The sequence below is a fragment of the Carassius gibelio genome, chromosome B4 (assembly GCF_023724105.1).
Source record: "Carassius gibelio isolate Cgi1373 ecotype wild population from Czech Republic chromosome B4, carGib1.2-hapl.c, whole genome shotgun sequence".
NCBI classification, from domain to species: domain Eukaryota; kingdom Metazoa; phylum Chordata; class Actinopteri; order Cypriniformes; family Cyprinidae; genus Carassius; species Carassius gibelio.
The window spans coordinates 5,413,923-5,436,368 of record NC_068399.1 but is presented as its reverse complement, the minus strand read 5'-3'; the positions used below and the strand labels follow the sequence as shown (position 1 = coordinate 5,436,368).

The window sequence follows — 22,446 nt, the reverse complement described above, 5'->3', positions numbered from 1 at the left end:
GAATGAGCACACTTAGTCCAGCATACGGCATTAGGTGTGCTCTACTTATAAAGTGATGTTGAGCAGACCGACCGGTTAATGGAGGCTTTGATATCATATACCTGCAGCGCCACTTTAAGGGTGTTTGGTGAGTTCTGTCACAATTTATACGTCATTCAAGCTGACCAATCAGTCAGAAATGCCAGTGTGAATGCTTCAGCAGACCAGGACCAATTGTATCAAAATGTATAATTTACTTTTTTGGTCTGGACCAGATTAACAAATTGAACCCAACACACCCTTAAACAGCACAGGTTTAGCACATGCTGCTTTAATGGGTCTGAATACACTGCATTTTGGCATCTTTGTTTTCATAGCAACAATCACGTTCAAGTGGGCTTCTCTAATACTTTTTTTATGAAATTGGTTTCATTATATTTGCTATTACTTTTATAAACTGTGCAAATTACTTATGTGGATTAAACTTTGAACTTTATAAAATATGGGACAAATCATGTTCCGTATTGATTTAATTTGGGACACATCAATTTACTTAAAAATACGGGACGATTCTGAATTTAAAGGGATGGGTGGCAACCCTACTTCGCGTGGACAGACTTGGAGATTACATTAACCATTACCTTTAAACATGCAACTAAGACCTTTTATTTTTTTATCATCATCGCTTTCAGAAATTTTTAAAGATCATATTTAACATTTCCTTTTATAGCTTATTGTGTATAAGATTTATGTGTTGTTGGTTTTGATGTTTGTTCTTTTTGCCATTATAAATGGTGTTAATCTGGATCTGTCTTTTTTGCATTAGACCTGATGACGCTGAAAGAGGAGAGTCAAGAACTCGATGAAAAGGAAGATAATGTTCAGCATGAGAAATATGATTCCATGACTGGAGAAAAATCATTTAGGTTGTTACATACTGAAAAGCCTTCAGGAAGCTCAAGAGCTCAGAAGACAGAAAATACAAGTTATTACACCTGCCAACAGTGTGGAAAGAGCTTCATTAAAGAAGAAAACCTTAAAAAACACACAGCAATTCATACAGGAGAGAAGCCTTACAAATGCTCTCAATGTGGAAAAAGTTGTAAAAATAAACAGGACCTCGTTGACCACAAGAGGATTCACTCTGGAGAGAAACCTTTCACCTGCCAACTGTGTAGAAAAATGTTTAACAGTAAATCAGACCTTGAAACCCACATAACAATTCACAGTGAAGAGAAGTCTTTCGTATGTTCTCTATGTGGAAAATGTTTTAATAATAAACAACACCGCGATGACCACATGAGGATTCACACTGGAGAGAAACCGTTCACCTGCGAACAATGTGGGAAGAGTTTCAATCAAAAAGGAAACCTTAACAAACACATGCTGATTCATACTGGAGAGAAACCTTTCACCTGCCAACAATGTGGAAAGAGTTTCAGTCAAAAAGGAAACCTTATGAAACACATGAAGATTCACACTGGATAGAAGCCCTTTACATGAGTTTTGGATGTAAAGCAGCCCTTAAACATGTTCAGTCACACCGGTGTGATTATTGTTCAGTCTGTCATTTGATTAACTGCTAAATTCAGATATGCTTTCATGTTCACCTGCGCTTGTCATATCCCTTTCAGTAAAGCTATAGTAACCATGACTGTAGTAACCACAGTTTTACTAAAGTAGGTTCTATTACATTTAACAAAAGTTGTGCAGTGGACTTCTACAAAATAAAAAATAAGTTACTATTCTATTATACAGACTTTAGTACCACTTTTTTTTCCATATCAGTTATGACAGTAATACTATTTAGTGTATATAGTAATACTATAAACCAGAGATTCCCAAATTGTGGTGCGCGCACCCCCAGGGGTACGCGAGCTGCCACCAGGGGGTGCCCGAGAGGAAAAATGTAATGGCGATCTGTTTTTTTAATTTTTTCCGTACAATAAAAACATGAACAGTAAACATTTATTTTGTGATCGCTTTTATTTTAACTAAAAAACTATCATTTATTAGTTTTCGATGGAAACGTAGAAGACAGATGGTGTCTTCATCGCACTGTTCTTCTTTTATGTACTGCATGCTAGGCTATATGCGTGCCAACTCGTTTCATTCATTCCATAATATATATTATAAATATGCTTAACTGGCTGAAATCAGGGAAACTGTCAAGTGGGACATCTTATGATAAAGTTGTTAGTCAGGAGGAGAGAGGCCTAAAGAGAGTGAGGATTTGGAGGCAACAGAGACGAAAAGAATTTAGAAAGAAAATGAGCGAAGAAAAAATCCTGAGGAAATCTCTCTCTCGCTGCAGGCTGAGCGGCTTTTGCGCTGCACTCGAAAAGTTACAAATGCATCCTCTTTTATTATATTTTATGTTTGAGCCTATGCTCTTTGCAACTTAATTATGTTGTGGATCGTGTGTAGGCTGATTTTATTGTCGCACTTGAAAAGTTTCAGATTGATCCTCGTTTTTATTTATTTTATATATTTCTGAGCTTATTCTCTTTAATGATATGGATCGTTTGTAACTTCATTGCCATTTAATTCAATGTACTGTCGTTCTATAGTCGTTCTCAACCTTTTTTTCCACCGGGCCGCACTATGGTCCAAGTGCAAGTCTCGTGGGCCGCACGCATATCATTTACATATTACGTCACCAATACAAACCAACCTGATTTATAATATTCCAGCATAAATATTATGATATCTAATCGAATACATTCATTTAAATAAATAAATAATTCTACTCCCCATATAAATAAAACACCTGATGCTGTCGGGAGCTTATGTGAGATTCAGCTCGAAAGGAGTAACAGCACAATGAAGTTGCAATTGTAAAGCCTGTGTTATATTTCCGAAAAGCAAACGTGTACAAACAGTTGTCCAGAATTATTGCACATCTGGTTGTCTTTATATTCTTTTATTGACGGATTGCACAGGTTCGAGTAGCAATGAGCTTCTTCACACTGCCTCCACATGTGCAATTGTGCTTTTAAAGACTACTGACCACACGCACCTGTCTGCGCGGTCATAAAAAAAAATGGGAGGCACGCGTTCGTCCTCTAAGGGCATCCGCACACACTCTCCAATGATGATGTTTACGTCACGCCTACCTAGCGGTCCATAACGGTCTCCCTGCGGACGCGGAAAGTTTAACGGAGGCTTTAAGATGCAGTCTGTAAGACGCGCAACATTGCAGAAAATGTGCGTTCACAAATGTAGCCTATGTTGATTCAAATATGGAAAGCACTTTCGAATTTAATAATATTAGAGATGTTTTGCCACATTTCTTCAATTTAAGGATGATTGCTACGTAATAAATGGTGTTTCTATTTGGATGAACTTCTTCAAGTAAGTTGCAGGGCAAATCGAAAATCCAACACTCTCCTTCACTACTGATACTACTGCGACTATTATTTTTCTGTGTTCATTCGCTGACATTTTCCACATTTCATTTTTTTCTCCCTTAAAAAGAAATGTGTCCATTCTGATGCTCGATTTTACCAAACTAATGGCTGTTGATGGCTATTTGAATTTAAATCTGCCAAAGTACGGCTGGTATGTGTTCGTTAAATGCGTAATATTATGTGAGTAGGTCTGCTCATGTCTGACAATAATTAATAAAATAAATGAAACAAAATAATTTAACGTAAAAAACATTAGGCTATAGCTTATATTTCTTATGTACATTTTAAATTAATGTAAAAAAAATGTATTGTAAAACTAAAAAAAAATTAAAATATTTAATTGTATTCAGCATGGTGGGCCGCATTTGAATTCGTGACGGGCCGCGGGTTGAGATGATGCTGCTGCTAGCTCCATGGTCATTTAATAGGCCTAGCCTATTGCAGCAATGTTTCTTTTACGCGGCTGCAATGTTTCTTTTTACGTGCTTTCTGTTACTGAGCCTGTGTCTGTCACTCGTCCTCTTAGGCCGGGTTCACACCGCACGCAGAGGCTGCGCGGCAGAGCGTAGCAGAAGCAGCAGTGCCGCGATCGTTTCGGCGCTGGGTCTATTTTTGCTGCGCTGCTGACGCTCAGTTAAAGTGAAAGTACACCTTTGATGGACAAAATAAATATGATTTCACACAAAAAGTGTTCTAAATGCACAACATAAGCACATCTAGGGTGTTTTAACAAGAACTGGAGTATGTTAGGAAAGAAAATTAATATAAAAAAATATGTATAGAATATAAAGTGACAATGATCATGGCCAAAATACACATGTACTGAAACGAAAAAGGAATTTTGCCCAAATTTTACATTAATGATATCTACTGTAAATTGGGGCTAGATGACTCCGAAATGGAAATCGAGCGAGCTCACAGGATCGGACAGTATCAAGAAGGGGGTAAGCCCAGAAAAGTTGTTGTTAAACTTCTACGTTTGAAAGATAAACAGACTATCATGTCATCAGCCAAGAGGTTAAAAGGCACAAACATTTTTATAAATGAAGACTTTTCTGAGGCTCTTCAGTTGAGAAGGAGGGAACTCCTTCCAAAATTAAGAGCTGCCCGGGACAGAGGTGAAAGAGCCTTCCTGAAATATGACAAGTTAGTCATCTTGTCCAGAACTGGAAATACTCAAACATAATTGCAATGCATTTTTAGAATGATTGTGTAATTATTATCTTACATTTTTGTTTGCTGTTTTGTTAGGAAGCAAGACAAGTTTATGGCATCTCTTTTAACAAAATTGTCAAAGAAAGGATTAATTATTGCACATTTAAATATATGTAGCCTCAAGAACAAAATTCATGAGGTGATGAGAATATGCACTGAAGATAATATTCAAGTTTTAGCATTGTCAGAAACACATTTAGATATGGCTATGAGTAATTCTGAGCTTATGATTAATGGTTTTAAATTGTATAGGAAAGACCGGGATAAATATGGTGGTGGAGTAGCCTTTTATATTAGAGAACATTTTGGTGTGTTGTTAAGGGAAGACTTAATGAACAGTTATATTGAAGACATATGGGTAGAGATTTCTGTTCCACACTGTAAACCAATTTTAGCTGGTTGTTGTTATCGGCCTCCTAGTGCTAATGTGCAGTATTTGGATAGAATATGTGAAAGTATGAACAGGGTCACAGATGAAAATAAGGCCATATTTTTATTGGGTGATTTTAATATTGATTGGATGGCTAAAAACTGCTCATTAACAAAAAAGTTAAAATCTATGGCTGATACTTGTAATCTCACACAAATGATTATCCAACCAACAAGAATTGTTATGAAGGCAAACAAGGTTAGTACTTCTAGCTGCATTGACCTTATATTTACCAATGTCCAGGAATTGTGTTCAAAGGCAGTATCAGTGGCAGTTGGCTGTAGTGATCACAATTTGATCGCATTAACTAAAAAGACAAAAATTCCCAAATCAGGAGCCAGGATTTTATTATCTAGGTCATATAAAAGATTCAATCAAGATCTGTTTATTAATGAAGTTCAGAGTGTGCAGTGGACTGAAGTGTGTCAAGAAAAAGATGTTAATAAAGCCTTAAATATTTTTATGGATATAATAAATAAGATAATTGATAAATACGCCCCACTTAGAAAAAGATCAGTAAAAACTAAAAATGCTCCTTGGCTCGATGATGAGCTGAAGTGCTTAATGCTGCAAAGAGACAAGGCAAAGGAGGTAGTACAGAAATTAGGAAGTGACTACAATAAAAAATTCTATTGTAAGTTAAGAAATAGGGTTTCTAAATTAAATCATATTAAAAAAAGGGAATATTATAAGCAAAAAATTAGGTCTGCAGCTGGTGATTCCAAGAAAATATGGAAAACACTGAATGAAATAATGTGTAGGAAGACAAATAATTATCAAGGGTGTGTGGAAAATGAAGGTCAGTTTATTACTAAACCATTAGAGATAGCTAATTATTTTAACACCTTTTTTAACGATAAGGTGAACAATTTAAGATCTAGCATGTATGGCAATGATGTTCAATCAGCCTGTAGTCCTATTTCTAAAATAATGAAAAATAAATTATGCAGTTTTAATTTTAGGTCTGTTGATCAAACTACTGTAGAAGAGATGTTGCTTTCAATTCCAGATGATAAACCTTGTGGAGCTGATCAGTTAGATGGAAAATTGCTAAAAATGGTAGCTAGACAGCTTTCTCAACCGATCTGTCATATTTATAATAGGTGTTTGATTGGTGGCAAATATCCAAATCTTTGGAAAGAATCTAAAATTATTCCATTACTTAAAAAGGGAAAAACAGACTTTTTAGGTTCTAATTGCAGACCAATTAGCATACTTCCAATTTTGAGTAAGCTTTTAGAGAAGATTACCTTCAAGCAAATTTTACAATATTTTAGTACAAATGGATTACTTGCCAATGCTCAACATGCCTATCGACCAGGACACTCCACAAGTACTGCTCTTATACATATGACAGATGAATGGTTAGCATGTCTAGATAATAAGAAACTGGTTGGTGCTGTTTTAATTGATTTTACAGCAGCCTTTGATGTCATTGACCATGATATTCTTATGGCTAAACTAAAATGTTATGGTTTTTCATTGACAGCCCTTAATTGGATGGGAAGCTATCTTTCTAATAGAAAACAGAGAGTGTTTTATAATGGATCTTTTTCAGATGCTAAAAATACTTATTGTGGTGTTCCACAAGGAAGTTGCTTAGGTCCTTTATTGTTTTCTATTTTTATAAATGATTTACCATATGTTGTTAATAATGCTAATATAGTTATGTATGCAGATGACTCTACAATGTTTTCTGCAGCACATTCTTCAGCTGAACTAAAGAAAAATTTGAGTGATGAGCTTTTAACAATTTCTAAATGGGTTCAAATTAACAAATTAATTTTAAATATAGAAAAAACTAAATGCATAATTTTTAGCCAAAAATACAATATTTCTAGGGCTGCAGATTTGAATTTATTTATTGATGGGACGCCAGTGGAACAAGTAACAGATGTTACTTTGTTGGGCGTGATACTTGACAATACATTGTCCTGGTCCAAACATATAGATCATATAGTAAGCAGCATGGGTAAAGGTATAGCAGTAGCCAGGAAATGTTCTGCATTTATTTCGTCTTTGGTTTTAAAAGATGTGGTGCAGTCAATAGTTTTATCGCATCTTGAGTACTGCCCTATAATATGGTCAAGTGCATCAGAAAAGCACTTAAAAAAACTTCAGATTGTTCAGAATAGAGCAGCTAGGTTGGTGCTCCATTATCAATTTCAGGCCAGTGTTGCTGATATGCATAGAAAATTATCATGGCTTTTAGTGAAGGACAAATTACATTTACGAGTGTTGGTATATTTTTATAAGGTAATCAAGTATCACACACCATGTTTTTTCTTTGAAAAGCTTGTATATGTTGGTTTTAGACACGATCATAAAACACGTCAAGTGAGTAAGTCTCAACTGTTTTTACCATGTCCACAATCAAATTTGCTGAAAAAGACTGTATTTTATCGTGGCTCTGCTGCTTGGAATGTTGTTCCTATAAATATACGTAAAAGTAATTCAACACATGTGTTTAAAAGAAATTGTGTAAACATGTTGTTAAAGGTATAGACGTACTTCTGCTTGTGCTGCTACTATTAATATGTATGGGTATAGTTTTGTGATGTGACTGGATTAGCAATTGTATTTTTGTTATTATTTTATTTGTTTGAATGATTTTTTGTATTGTGCAACTCTGTGGACCCCAGGAAGATTAGCAACCACTTTGTGGAAGCTAATGGGGATCCAAATTAACAATAAACAATAAACAATAAACTGTGTTCTTAGCAACTTTAAATAATTTATACTTATAGTTTAGCCTTGGAGATTTATTTATTATTATTTGTAGTAGTCGTATTCTTTTAACTAGGCCTATATATTAGCAGAAGAACGGATGTCGTGCTGACAATCATAAACAATAGCATGTGGTGTCACAGGCGGTGGTCTTCAGAGTGCCCCTGGAAAGACAATAATGGACGACACTCATCTCATCGTGGAAGTTGAGAAATATCAAGTTCTTTATGATCCACACAATGTACTTTACAAAGACTTGCAGGAGAAGGAAAAAACATGGGATGAAGTTGCAGCAGCTCTTATTGCAGATGGTAAGTAATTTTATAGTGTTTTGACGCTTTCGCTGGCACACGAGCAAACAACTCAATATTTGATTCAAAATTGATTCAATTGGAACCATTTATTTACAATTTCTAAATTACACATAAGCACACAAATAACAAAAGCAGGTGATACATGCATATATATAATAAACAAGTAAATGCTGATTTCAAGATGAGCAGGAAGTCAAAGCTGTGAACCATTTACAATACACATAATTTAAAACCGTTTATTAAATTGGTTTTCAGGGTGTCCTTTGGTAAATTTGATTGCAAACAAACCCAGTGACAAGATGGTAATATGCACCATTATCTCTCCTACATCGGTTAATGGGACGAACCCAAAGTCTGTGTCGTTTTCACAGTCTCCTTAATAACAAATATAGCGCGATGGCCTTTCTTCTATCAACAACACGTACTGCACGGAAAACAAAGACCAAAAAACAAAGATGTAACAAAAGTTACAATTAAATTATTAATTAAAAAAGCTTCTTGCCAAGTCTTTTTATTTAAATGTATTTTAAATGGAAATAAAGCAATTCTAACGTACCCATTATAGAGCACTCTGACCAAAACCCGTTGTTCAGTTGCGCGCTTCCTCTGCTGCCAGTGTGAAAGCAAAATATCCCTGTGCTGATTCCGCTCTGCTTACCTGCTGTTAACGCACTGCTTCTGCTCTGCTGCAGCTTGCGGTGTGAACCCGGCCTTAAAAGTGGAAGCTTGTGAGAAGCTTTGTTGCATTATATTGAAACTTTGTTGATGTTTTTATTAGCGCCGGGACTCGATTAAAAAAATGTATCTAATTAATTAGAGGCTTTGTAATTTATTAATCGAAATTAATCGCATATAAATATTTGACCTGAGAACAGTGAGAAGTTATTTTTTTTCACATGGATTCATAGTACACCATTGAATAATGACTGAATACATTAGCTTAAGCAACAAAATATTGTTTATATAAAATATACAGAGATGTATAAAGTACTAGAGAACCATACTTGAGTAAAAGTACAAGTGCTCTGTCAAAAAAGTGACTTGAGTAGAAGTTGAAGTGCTCTTTAAGCACCACACTTAAGTAGAAGTACTATAGTATTCAAACATTTTTTTACTTAAGTATTACAAGTAGTCTATTTTAAAATTTACTACTCAAGTACTGAAAGTAAAAGTACAAGTATTGTGTTATGTAATTATTAAAGAATGTAGTCAAAAGTTTGAACATATTGTTTTCTGCTGTGAAGAGAGAACTGAAGATGAACACCGAGGCGAGCCAGATAACGAACAACAGACTGACTCGTTCACGAGTCAAGAACCGTTTCTGTCAGACGCGTCCGATTCGTGAACCGAGGAGCTGATGATACTGCGCATGTGTGATTCAGCGTGAAGCAGACCTGACACAGAGCGTCTGAACCGAACTGATTCTTTTGATGATTGATTCTGAACTGATTCTGTGCTAATGTTATGAGCCCAGGTAAACCGAAGGCTTGCAGTTAATGCAAATGACGCCATTACGTCGAGCGCAAAAGACCGGGGAACTGTTTTCTTCAACCGGTTTATTGAATCGAACTGTCAGAAAGAACTACTGGTGATCCAAAAACCGATGCAACCGGTTCTTGAGTCATTATCTGGCTCGGCTCGGTGTTCATTTCTCTCTTCACAGCAGTTCAGTCAGCACGCGCAGTCTTCGCTCAATGATGTGCCAGCTTCATCAAACCTGCCATCTACAGTTCTGGCAGTGGTAATGTGGGTTTGTAATGGAATGATTCGTAACATTTTGCTAATTGTAACGAGTAACGATGCAGCACATAAAAAAAAATATCGGAGTAAAAGTATTAAACTTAGCGAAAATATGTACCGAAGTAAAAGTGGAAGTAGGAGAAAAAAAGAATACTCTAGTAAAGTACAGATACCGCCTTTTAGTACTTAAGTACAGTAGTGAAGTAGTTCTACTTCGTTACTATACATCTCTGAAAATATAAAAATAAAATATTGTTTATAATATTGCAGCATTTACAATGAATTACGATGCAAATAAGTGCTGATGTGCTGATGGCCACTTATACAGATGATAATAACACAAATGTGCCAAAGTAAATAATCCACTCTTTCTATTCACATAGACGCGTTCACTTTTGTTTTCATTCAGACCAATGTTATGTGTTTCCAGCACATGTCAGCTAATAGACGAAAAAAGAAATTTATTTCTATCCTAATCTATGCAAAAGTTATTCCATTCCAACTGAAGGAAGGAATAATACCATTTTTGTATACAATTTCCGTCTACATAATTATGAAATGTTCCTTTAAATGCATTTTTCCCCTCTGCATGTAATATCTGTATATTGTTTTACAGAAAACACTCAGAAGTTACATAAAAAGCTGCTGTTTGTGACAAATAGTATTATTTATGTTGTTTCACATATGATGAACCATCTCAATACAATGTGCTTTTTTTGTGTGTGTTTTCTGAACAGTCTTTGAAAGAGGATAAGTCAAATTGCAAACTAGCAACATGCATAAAATTATTAAAAATATCTGGTCTATCATAATCATATCATTTAATTTATGTCTATTCTGTATGGTGTAATGATTGGGAGTTCTTACCTATCTCAATCATCTGTAATATGAATCTCCTTCCAGGGTCCTCTCTGTTTGTTTTGACTCATTTTCAGCGCTAAAACTGCTCCCCGAAGCTTGTACACGACCTTCGGAGCATCAACAAACAAATTTATGTTCATCCACCCAGTACTGTAATAATTCATGTGTATTTACTGTTTTTTCACTGAGATGCTTAATCTACTGTACTTTTCTGCCAATAAACAGGTTAGCCTATTGTTAGCGGAGCTTCCACGCTTCAAAATAAAGAATCATATATATACATAGGTGTCTGACACGCGTTTGGCCTCACCAGATGTGCGTCCTGACCTCTCCACGGCCACGGTGGTCATCCATAACTTGAAGTATGATTATTATGCATTGATAATCCACGCCTGTTTGATAACAGGCGTCCGCTTGTAGTTTTCCCTCCCGTGCCTTTGTTCACAAGCAGCGGAAAACACAATTTCCCATCGGCCAGCGCTTCGCCGGCGGAAGAGGAACTGGGCAGTCACTGTCCACTCCCTGCCCCCGCTGTTGCGCATACACTCTCAGAAAAAAAGGTACATGGTGGTACAAATAATGTTCCTCGAAGAACGGTTTTGTACCTTTTTAATAATTGTACCCTAAATGGTACAGGAAAGACCTCTGATGATACTGTTTGGTACCTTTTAAGGTACAACTGAAATGAAGGTACAAAATTGTTCTCACATCAAGGGTACATTGAATACCTGTCAACCTTGATAGACAGTTCCCTTATTATTACATTTGCAAATAGCATACAATCTCTGTGAACGAAAATGATTAAATAGTAAAGATATGAATAATTTACAGATTAAAATAATTAAATGAGTTTATACAACTGTCTTAAATGTACATTATCATAACAGTTCTGAAAATAGTGCTAAAAACATGTGAAAACCACTAGGAAACAGGTTTTGTGATATTTATAAAACAAAATACATGCAGTTTTTTTAATAAATATTTTATTAGACAATCATGATGAAATAGATTTATCATTGGTATCCACGCAATTTGTCGTTTGCTTTCCTTTGCAATCCGACCAAATTACTGTTTCATGCACGATTGGTTGCTGTGTTAAATAATTTGCATAGCAACAAGACACTGATTGGTCGAATTCGGCAGCGCTGCTGCAGCCGTTACGGAATTTTCTCTGTCATTACTGAGAGCGGGAAGAAGCACTTCTGAAACACACGTCCAGGCATTTTGCTTCTGTCTTTTTCGACTTAAAAGCTCAAAAATATTAAGAAGGTGGATTTAAATGATCAAATAGTTTGTAGACGAAATGTAAAGGTGAGTTTTGATTATTTGTGTTTATAGTTTATAGTGTTTATATAATTAGTACATGTGACAAACAATTTAAATGTTTCAACTACTCAAAGCGAAATTAGAAACGTAAATTTAGCATATACAACAGCATGCAATGCTGTTATCCATTTGTGTACACTTTTTGACATTTTTAAAGCAGTTAATTACTTAAATATTACGTTACAATACACAATATGTCATAGGCATAGCAACACGACATTGATTGGCCAAAGAATTTTCAAACAGAACGGAGAGCGGGAAGCAGACGACCATGGCTTTGTCGTCGATGTCGTCAGAAGAACTCCTATTAAAATTAACAGAGGCCGGACTCGAATTGTCAGAGGAAGAAAAGAGAAAATTCAAAGGTGAGTTTTATATTTAATCAAATCAAAAATGTATAAAATGTTACAGCTGTTTAAGTATGGCATTAGCAAGTTTATTTAGCTTATGTACGAATCCAGTGCTATTAACCGTCCGCTTATAGTATAAAGTGATTCAGTTTGTGTGCTGCAATTCTGGTAAATTAAGTTATGCCTGGTTCAGATTAATTTACAAGATTTTTGTGTCAGTTATGATAGTCACGGTGTCTCGCCCACACACACTGTCGCTCACTCACTCGCGCGCACACACACACACACACACACACACTCAATCACTGTTGCTCGCTCACATACTCACTCACTCTTGACAGAACCGTCGTGGATGACCGTTAAGAATTAAACATGCTAGTCGTGATGTCGTGAAGCATCGCAGACGCGACATTGTTTGTCGCCTATTATGAAAGTGACGTGACATTCAGCCAAGTATGGTGACCCATGCTCAGAATTCGTGCTCTGCATTTAACCCATCCGAAGTGCACACACACACACAGAGCAGTGAACACACCCACACACTGTGAACACACACCCAGAGCAGTGGGCAGTTATGACACACTATACGAGATGAAACTATTGAATCTTGCGTCCCGACGCCCGTTGTGGTTTATGAATCCCCACGACACCAGGCATTAATTTAACGTTTGACATTCGTTACACATACGGTTTCATACCTATTAAACTCTGTGCATTTCATGTTTTCAGCCTAAACCCAACTTCGATATACAAATAACGTCCGTCTTGTGCATGTTCAAAAAGTATATATCTTGCAAAAGTCCAGACAAACTTGTGACGTGTGTTCTTTGTGTTCTGCCCATCACTCTTTCCCTGTGTTTAAACTAGTGTGATTAACGTTAGCTGATTCTGCCCTATCTATAAGTCATATACATTTCATTCATTGTAAGTTTTTTGAAACTTAGCAAATGTCTCTTTGACTCTTAGATTTTGAAGTTGATGGGGAAACTGTCAGTGCTGGTCTCACGGATCACATGATAGCACAACTTTTTGAGAAGTCTTTTAAGAAGCAAGTTAAATTTATCAAACTTATCCAACAACTTGAAGAGAACCAGAGTGAAGAACCGTCTGAAAGTCTGACTACACCTTCAGCTTTGAGGCAAGTATTAGTATTGTTTTATTTATGTTCCCTTATATTTTCTTCTGATTGACTGATTTTCCTTAAGTCCTTAAATTTTGTATTAATTTTTTTGCCAGAATGACATTGATGTCAGTCTTGATAAAGCACAGTAAAACTGCACTTCAAAGTCTGAAAGATTTCACAGAAGTAACTTTATTAGAAGTCTATTAACCCAAAACTCTGATGCTTCAAAACTTCAATAAAGAGATCGTAAAATAAGTCCAAATGAATTAAGTCGGTTAATTAATTTGTTTATTTAAAATCTGGCCATCATTTTATGTTACAAAAAGTGCATAATGCTGCTAATTTTTGTTGGTTTCGCCATATAACTCTGTGAAGTGATTTCAGTATATGTGAGTACTTTTTGAACATTCCAGAACATTTTATCAATATCTGCGTTTACTTGGACACTTGTAATTGAATTGATGGCTCAATCGGACTAAAAAACCTTCATGTTAACACCTTAATCGATCTGATTTAGCTTGATCCAGATGAAATTTAGATCGGATTGAAATGGGCGGTTTATCCCTTTTGTAATCCGATCGAGAAAACATGTAAACACTTGATCGGATTGAAAACCGAAACTGAAAGGACTGTGCAATGACGTTAAATAGCGTAATGACGTATGACGCGTGGAACGAGCTGTTCTTCCTGTTGAATAAAGTGTCATATTAATAAGTTTCCCGTCATTCTAAAATCCTAATTTCACTCGCGTCTCTGTGAAGTGAAGCAGGACAACGTCCCACCAGTCCTTGTTTTGGATTCTAATCCAAAGATGTCTGGTTTTGGCCGTGGTGAGGGGCATTTTTCCTGCGTGATCAATAAGCAGCACGGCAAAACGGTTAATCTGCTCTAAATTATGATCAGAGACAAATTAATATTATGTCTGCTGTTTAAAACAAATAAATAACCAATAGAGGAGAATATTTATGCGCGAACAGCCGGAAACTCTGTATATTTGTGCAGTGTGCGCATGTCAAAACATCAAATCCGATTTGAAACTTGTGACACATAAACGCGCACATCAACCCGATTACTTTATTTATCATTCATGTAAACACCTTGTTCGGATTCATCAATTGTATTGATTTCATTCTGATTGTGTCCATGTAAACGTAGCTAATGCTGTTAAAATTCAGAGATCATTTTGGTCACTATAATCGTGATATGAACATTTCATATTGTTTCATCTCTATTCTGCGTCATTCCTCTGTCTAAACAGCCAAGAGCAAAGAATTTCAGCCCCATTCCTCGTCTTCTCACTACCAAATTCCCAAAAGATGTTCAGTTAAAATTGGATAACAAAGAACCATGTCATAAGATCAGCACTTACCGGCATAAAATTGTACGAGTGCTGCACGAGACTATGGCTCAGCACACACTGTAAGTTTAATAAACACTATTTTGTTTTTTAAATTCCAAACCCTGGTAAACATTTGTAGTAAATTTGCGCACTTTTTTTAATCTTCTGATAGATATCCTTCAAACAGTGACTATGTTTGTGCAGTCAAGGCTCTTATCTCCAAATACCCTTACCTGAGAGATGCAGAGGGAAATGGATATGTAAGTCAACTGTTTAATATTTATTTTTTAGACATTAATGTAATATACAATTTATAGACATGCTTAAAAGGTCATGAAACCTGCTGTTTCAGCACCAGTTGGTTCTTGCTACAGTTTAATTTTTTTTTTTTTTTAATTCTATTATGGCAGTATTCACTAGTTCAGTGGTGAAAAATAGTTTAAAGTTCCCATTAGAGCATGGTGTGTGAACTGTTGCTTTATACTATGGTGAGAAAAGAAATAAAAAAAAAAAACAATTAATTTTAATTAATGTTGTTGTTTTTTTTCGTATTTGTATTTGTTATTCCAGGAAATGGGTCGAATGCATGCCATAAATTTAAGCCGGTGTTTCCAGGATTCCTTCAGCAAAATTGTGTCCAATGTTTTGAGTTTGGCTAAGGGGAAATCCGTTATAGAAGCACATTACAAGGATGCCAGAAGAGAAGCTGTTGCAGAGAGTCCTTGTGGTATGCATGTTTTCCGTTTAGACAGCTTGTATTGAAAATACAAATTGAATATTGTAGGTCTTTATACAGGCTATAATTTGCCTGGGGGGCGGGATGTTAAATCACTAATTCGAGAGTAAAACATCCACATTTTTTAAATAAGAAATTAATAATTATTTTTTTAAAAGTAGTTTTCGGCCAAGTGCATCTAGAAGTTTTGGCCCTGAATTTATTCGGTGCATCCCTGAAAGTAAGATGATATAAAAACTATTCTGGCTTAAGTGTAGATAGACAGTTGTAACTATTCATTGGGAACATGAATTTAATCCAGATTTCCTTTTGATGTTTGTAATATTGTAATATTTCCATTCTGTTTAGGAAGAACCAGCCACACTATATCCCACTGTACAGATTTTGGGAGCGTCTAACTGGAAACAGGTCTTCAGCGGGAAGAGAATTTTCAGCACTGTGAAAATGAAGGGATCTTTGCTGAGCAGTTGGGGTGGAGGACGGTGTTCTCTCTGCTTTTTGCACGTATTTTGTATTCAACCTTTCGTCCCTCATACAACAGGAACACACATCTCTTTCTCCAAAGGCATGTGTTGAAGCTAACTGCACCTGGTGACAAACCATTGCCAACTGCTGTTGTCAGGATTATTTTATCTTAGACTGAGAGGATGCCACGACCCTATGCATGTCCAAATTGTTCCTCACAGACATTCATGAATATTGCTGCTTCCTTAAGCAAAAGACACCAATTCAAACAGTGTTGGGAATTTTCATCAGAAAGCATGTTGAGTGATTATGAAAAAGTGACTGGGACAAGCATACGCACTCAAGTTACATCTTTACCCAGAGAGCTTCAAAATACACTTAAAAGTCACAAAAGTTGTCAAGCCATAGATTTTGCAGGTAAAACACTTCAACGTGTAAATAATGTAAAGTACAGCACCGAAGATGTGTTTGTTATTGATGTTGTGCATACAGAGTAAGTTCCTTTATTCTTTCAGGTTAAGTACGTTTTCAGTGTAGATACATTGTGGATACTGTGTGGGAAACTGTTGCTCCCACAATTGTTTGACTCTCATTTCCATGCATTTCGTGTTTCAAATGGTAAGGATTGGTTTTGTGTGATGCCAGCAGAGGAACTGGACCACCAGGCACTTGACCTTTATGTGGTTGATGACCATTTGTATGTAAGAGCCAGATATGCATAGTCACTCACCTACAAAACATTAGGTTTACATCTCATTAAAATGTTTATAATGCTATACATAATTTAATTACTCCTTTAAAACTGTTAATGTTATGTAAATTCAAGGCTATTGTGTGGAAGTTAAAAATTTAAAAGTCTAAGTTGTATTGTGAATAGCTTGTGAATTTTTATTGTAGATTGGAAAATGAAATTGACATTGACATTTTAGTGAAATATTTTATATTATAAATGGAGAAATGTTTTTATGTTCTGTTAAAAATGTTTTAAATCTTCATTGTAAAGTGTACAGATGTATTTACAAAACAAGAAATATTTGAACCTGTAACAAAGTATTCAAACATGTATTTATGTGTATTATGAATAGCTTGTGATTTTTTTTTTTTTTTTTTGTAGATGGGAAAATGAAATTGACATATTGTGACATTTTAGTGAAATATTTTGTAGCAAATGGAGAAATGTCCTGTTAAAAATGTTTTAAATCTTCATTGTAAACTGCAGAGATGTATTTTACAAAATAACCTGTAACAAAGTATTCAAATACAATGTATTTATGTGTATTGTTTCTCATATTAAATTGATTTTATTCAATAGAAAAATGGCCTTTAATAGTTCTTGAAGGAACATATTTGACACGGTTAAGGTACAAAAGGGCTTGTCACTGGGGTGGTACCTTAAAGGATCAAATTTGTACCTTAGATAACGGTACAATATTGTACCAGTAAGAAAAAAAAAAAAAAGGTACATTTTGGTTTTCCATGGTACAAATCATGTCCTTAAAGGTACAAACTATAATGGTACAAATTTGTTGCTTCACATTAAGGTACAATTTTGTACCAGTAAAAGGTACCGCCCCAGTGACAAGGGTTTGTACCTTCTTTGGTACAAAATTGTACCTTTTTTTCCGAGAGTGTAGATGTCAAGTTCCCCACCTCTGAGTGGAGGACACGGCTGTGAATGAAAGCTATAGGGACTAATAGGGCTTCACAAAAGAGTACATACATACAATACATCCTGATTCCTGAGAAAGAGAGCTTTCGTGTGATATATGACTTGACTGTTTTGTGAAAAATATTTTAAATACACATTCTTATGAAAAATTATTCGCAATCGTTAGATGGAAATTTATGGAGGGGGGAATATATTTCTTAGCTTAATTTGACTACTTTATGTATCATAAAACCCCAATTAATGGTATTCTTTGTAAAGAAAAGACTCTAAGCTTTCAAATGAACCCGATATATGGGCTGATATCATATAAGGAAGGCTTTGCAAATGAAACAGGAACATTTTGCATGCTATTCTTGGACCCAGTACCGGGTGCGCAGAGTTTAAGTAACTCAAAACTCAGTCTAGCTCTGTAGGCTACACAATCATGGTTATGGTCATGGTACAGTCTTCCTGCTGACTTGACAGTTGTCCAAAAGACGACCATTGACATCTTGCACAAGGAGGGCAAGACACGAAAGGTCATTGCAAAAGAGGCTGGCTGTTCACAGAGCTCTGTATCCAAGCACATTAATAGAGAGGCTAAGGGAAGGAAAAGATGTGGCAGAAAAAAAGTGTACAAGCAATAGGGATAACCGCATCCTGGAGAGGATTGTGAAACAAAACCCATTCAAAAATGTGAGGGAGATTCACAAAGAGTGGACTGCAGCTGGAGCCACTACACAAAGAGGTATGCAAGACATGGGTTTCAGCTGTTGCATTCCCTGTATCAAGCCACTCTTCAACAACAGAGACAGCGTCAGAAGCGTCTCGCTTCAAAAAGGACTGGACTGCTGCTGAGTGGTCCAAAGTTATGTTCTCTGATGAAAGTAAATGTATCATTTCCGTTGGAGATCAGGGTCCCAGAGTCTGGAGGAAGAGAGGAGAGGCACACAATCCATGTTGCTCGAGGTCCAGTGTAAAGTTTCCACAGTCAGTGATGGTTTGGGGTGCCATGTCATCTGCTGGTGTTGGTCCACTGTGTTTTCTGAGGTCAAAGGTCAACACAGCCCTATACCAGGAAATTTTAGAGCACTTCACGCTTCCTTCTGCTGACCAACTTGATGGAGATGCAGATTTCATTTTTCAACAGGACTTGGCACCTGCACACAGTGGCAAAACTACCAGTATCTGGTTTAATAAGCCCAAATGCTATTTTGGGGATTTCCGCCTGGCATTTTTCCTACCTAAATTCAAAAGCTTCCCATACCCACAGAGGTGTACATACAAAAGTTTGCTATCATTTTACAGGAGACCCTTTGAAATTACATAAAACACTGTTGAAATTGATAAAAATGATTTTATATGTTGTCTGTGTTATAATAAATAGGGAAAAAATAAGGTAATTTTTTTTTTTTATAAACAGAAGATTGAAACTGTATAGTTCAGAAAATGAGGGTCACTGCCTAATGGAACCTATTTAGTTTCCAGCACATTAGCTAATCTATGCAAAAGTTATTGTATTCCAACTAAAGGAAGGAATAATACCATTTTTGTATACAATTTCCGCCTACCCAAATTTGAAATGTCCCCATACCCACATACAGTGGAATAAATGCAATATCTTTATATAATTTTACAGAAAACACTTTGAAGTTACATAAAACTGCTGTTTGTGACAAATAGTATTATTTATGTTGTTTTTCATATGATGAACCACCTCAATACAAGGCGCTTTTTGTGTGTGTGTGTGTGTGTGTGTGTGTGTTGTGTGTGTTCTAAACACTTTCTTTGAAAGTGGATAACTCAAACTGCAAACTACACTGTAAAAAGTAAAACATAGCTGTTTTTCATTTGATATATATTTTTTCATTACTATAGCCTAAAACTATTAGATTGTTAAGTAAAATTACATTTTTTAAACTGTAAAACTAAAATGTATTAATGTTTGGACTTTAATTTTAGGAAAGCTGCTGCTTAGTAGGCCTCGTTCCTGGTGCCAGTTTTGGTTGTCTGTCAAGTCTTCTTTGCTTACACTGGTAAGTTGTTTTTGCCATGGGGGAGGGGGATGGGGATGGGGTCAGGAGATTCATGCATTACATTCAATACTGATTGCACTGATTCAGGGCTGGAGCAAATGATTACATATGTTGCGTCCCAATTCGTCTTCTTATACTATGTCCTAAATGTATGTACTCTTTTTGTATAAACGTATACAGTATAAACTTTTGAGTGTGTAGAAAAAGAGCTTTGGGACACACTACTTTGTCATCTTTACCGGACGGATCTGTCGCGTGCATCCTGTCATCGTAAACTGGCATGTCAATAATCTTATCACTGTTAAAATCCTCCATTCAATCTATTTTAATTTCCTACCTTTTTGAAAAGAAATGTTGCACATTCTTCTACCATGTGTCATGTGTTTTCCATGCGGAGACTGTCCTCGTGTTTTTGCAATTTGAATATAATGATGTATTTAAAAGTTAATGGCTTAACATATCTTTGCAAATGTTCAAAATGCTGCTGCAGTTTCAATATAATGTAGATAACATTGAATAAAAAATTTTTTGCCAGGTAAGATACTGATAATTAATTTACTTATGTTTAAGAAAGATGAAAATTTCATATTCGACTTGGAAGAACTATGTGCTGGTGAATTTGGCCAGTTACTACAACATTAACAGATTTTAAATTTGAGTTGTGCTCCAATCCGAAGATAACTCTTGCATTTCTGTATCATGTTTCCTTAGTTATCCATTTATGTGGAAATGCAAAGACTGTGGAGAGAGCACATCAGACTTCACCATCGTTATGTTCGGGGGCATGCCTACTCCTGTATTTTTGAGCATTGCCCATGTAAATGCAAGACATGGAGGGCTCTTATTGCCCATCTGAGCAAGTTCCATCCAGCGGAACAATCCCAAATAGGTCATTTTTCAACTTTTAAATGTCATCTCTGCAACAACCATCAACTTGTATCTGAAACTGAATATTTTCAACACATTGGGAAACATTTAAGAAACAACGAACTGGTCAGTTGTATGTTTAATGGTTGCTCTTACCAAACAAATCTATATGGAGCTTTGTACACGCACAGATGGAGAAAACGCCCCCTACACAATTAGAGATTTCAAACCTGAAGCTATTCATGGATCTGAGAGCCCTCTTTTGGAGTCTTTGGAAAAATGTGATGCTGAGCTTGATGATGTACCATATGAAGATTTTACATTTGAAGAGCCTACTGTTGTACCAGAAGAAACTGATTCCCCAAAAGTAATTGAACTGAAACTTGCTTCAGTATTGCTTAAATTATAAAATTCTTATCTTGTGCAAAGTGCAGCTGTGAATGAACTTCTGGAGGAGCTGAAGTATATAATCGGTACTGACCCTGTATCTTTCACTCAAAAGACTATTTGTGACTTTTTGAAAAAAATAAATTGTGAAGTTCAGGGATCAGTTGTAAAGGAGTTGGCTACTGTTCTTTGCACTGAAAATCCCATTCAGGCTGCAATAGGAAACCATGGTCCATTGTCAAGCGCTTGGAAATGCAAGGCATACTACAGGAAAAACTTCAGTGTTGTAGAACCAGTAGAATATATATTAGATCATCAGAATAGAAAGTCTTTTCAGTATGTCCCTTTACTAAAATCCCTGCAACAACTGCTAAATTGTGAAATAATACTCAATAAGGCTGACAATTTGAAAGAGAAATTTCCAATAGAAGAGGGTGGAAAATGTGTGTACAGATCATTTTGGGAGTCAAACAACTGTAAAAGAAAAAGTATGCTCTCCAAAGAATGTGCAATTTCGCTGATCTTGTATATTGATGATTTTGAAATTTGTAACCCCCTTAGGACTTCACGAAAAAAAAAACAGGTGTGTGCATTGTATTGGACTCTGTGCAATCTGCTCCATGTCTACCACTCCTCTTTATTCAGTATTTATCTAGCTGCTCTGATTAACAACAATGATGTCAAAGATTATGGTTTTGACAAAAGTCTTAAATCCTTTGATCAATGATCTCAATGTCTAGTCTGTGTTTCCCTGGGTGTCCACTAGTGGGCTCACTTCCCCTTAGGCACTTCACCGTAGGCACTAGAATTCCTCTAGTCTTCATGTCCTGTCATCACAGTAATTGCACTCCTGTTAATTGCACCATGTGCATTCACTTTATTGTCATTAGCCTCCCTATAAATACCAGTCTTTTCCTGTTGTTTGTGTGGAGTCCTTACCTTTTGTGTTTTCCAAGATTCTCCTTGTTTATTTTGGACTGCTTGTTTGGTTTTGACCTTGGCTTGTTTCAACCACGATTTGGATTATCCTAAATAAAGAACATCTGCAATTGGATCTACTCTCTCCTGTGTCTCACTGAACACGATCGTCACACTCATAACCTTAGAACAGCACAGAGTTTTGAGTTGGGGAAAACTTTAAAGGGTACAGTGCAGTGTGTTGTGGCAGACAATCTTGGGGGCGCATGGTATTGCTGGGTTTGTGGAGAGTTTTTCTGGCAGTTACTTTTGTAGATTTTGTACAGCCAAAAAGTTGGAAACTTGGATCTTTTAGTTTCCCTCTTAGAACTGAAGACACTCACACAAGTCATCTTAAGACCATTAACCCCTTTGCGTGCAAACATCGCTGACGGCCCCAGTTTATTATTGTTTCACTTTCACAGCACATTAAACATCACTGTCTTACTTCATCTGGACAAACTGTGCATCAATGGAAAGTTTAAAGACTCAAGCTTCGATATTTGACCAATATTTTGATAAAACATTGTTGCAGT

At 36.1% G+C, this 22,446-nt stretch overlaps 1 protein-coding gene and 1 long non-coding RNA gene across 6 annotated transcripts in view; both read left to right on the top strand.

The window, feature by feature from the left end:
• LOC127955967 (gastrula zinc finger protein XlCGF57.1) overlaps positions 1-22,446 on the top strand; it is a 73,741-nt gene that overhangs the window by 12,126 nt on the left and 39,169 nt on the right. The window contains exon 3 of one of the 4 annotated variants that reach the window (XM_052553679.1): positions 806-1,732. The exons of the other annotated variants lie outside the window; for them this stretch is intronic. Coding sequence (XP_052409639.1) covers positions 806-1,467 — 662 coding nt within the window. The 3' untranslated portion in view covers positions 1,468-1,732. Of the gene's footprint in view, positions 1-805; positions 1,733-22,446 lie in introns of those variants that run through there. 4 annotated transcript variants of the gene reach the window in all.
• Positions 11,223-15,197, top strand: LOC127956106 (uncharacterized). Of its 2 annotated transcripts, none has more exons than XR_008153469.1 (3): positions 11,223-11,987; positions 12,249-12,367; positions 13,319-15,197. It is a non-coding gene; the product is annotated as an uncharacterized LOC127956106 (long non-coding RNA). The 2 variants fall into 2 exon arrangements; XR_008153470.1 differs by lacking the exon at positions 11,223-11,987 and having other exon boundaries at positions 12,005-12,367; positions 13,319-14,894; positions 14,987-15,197.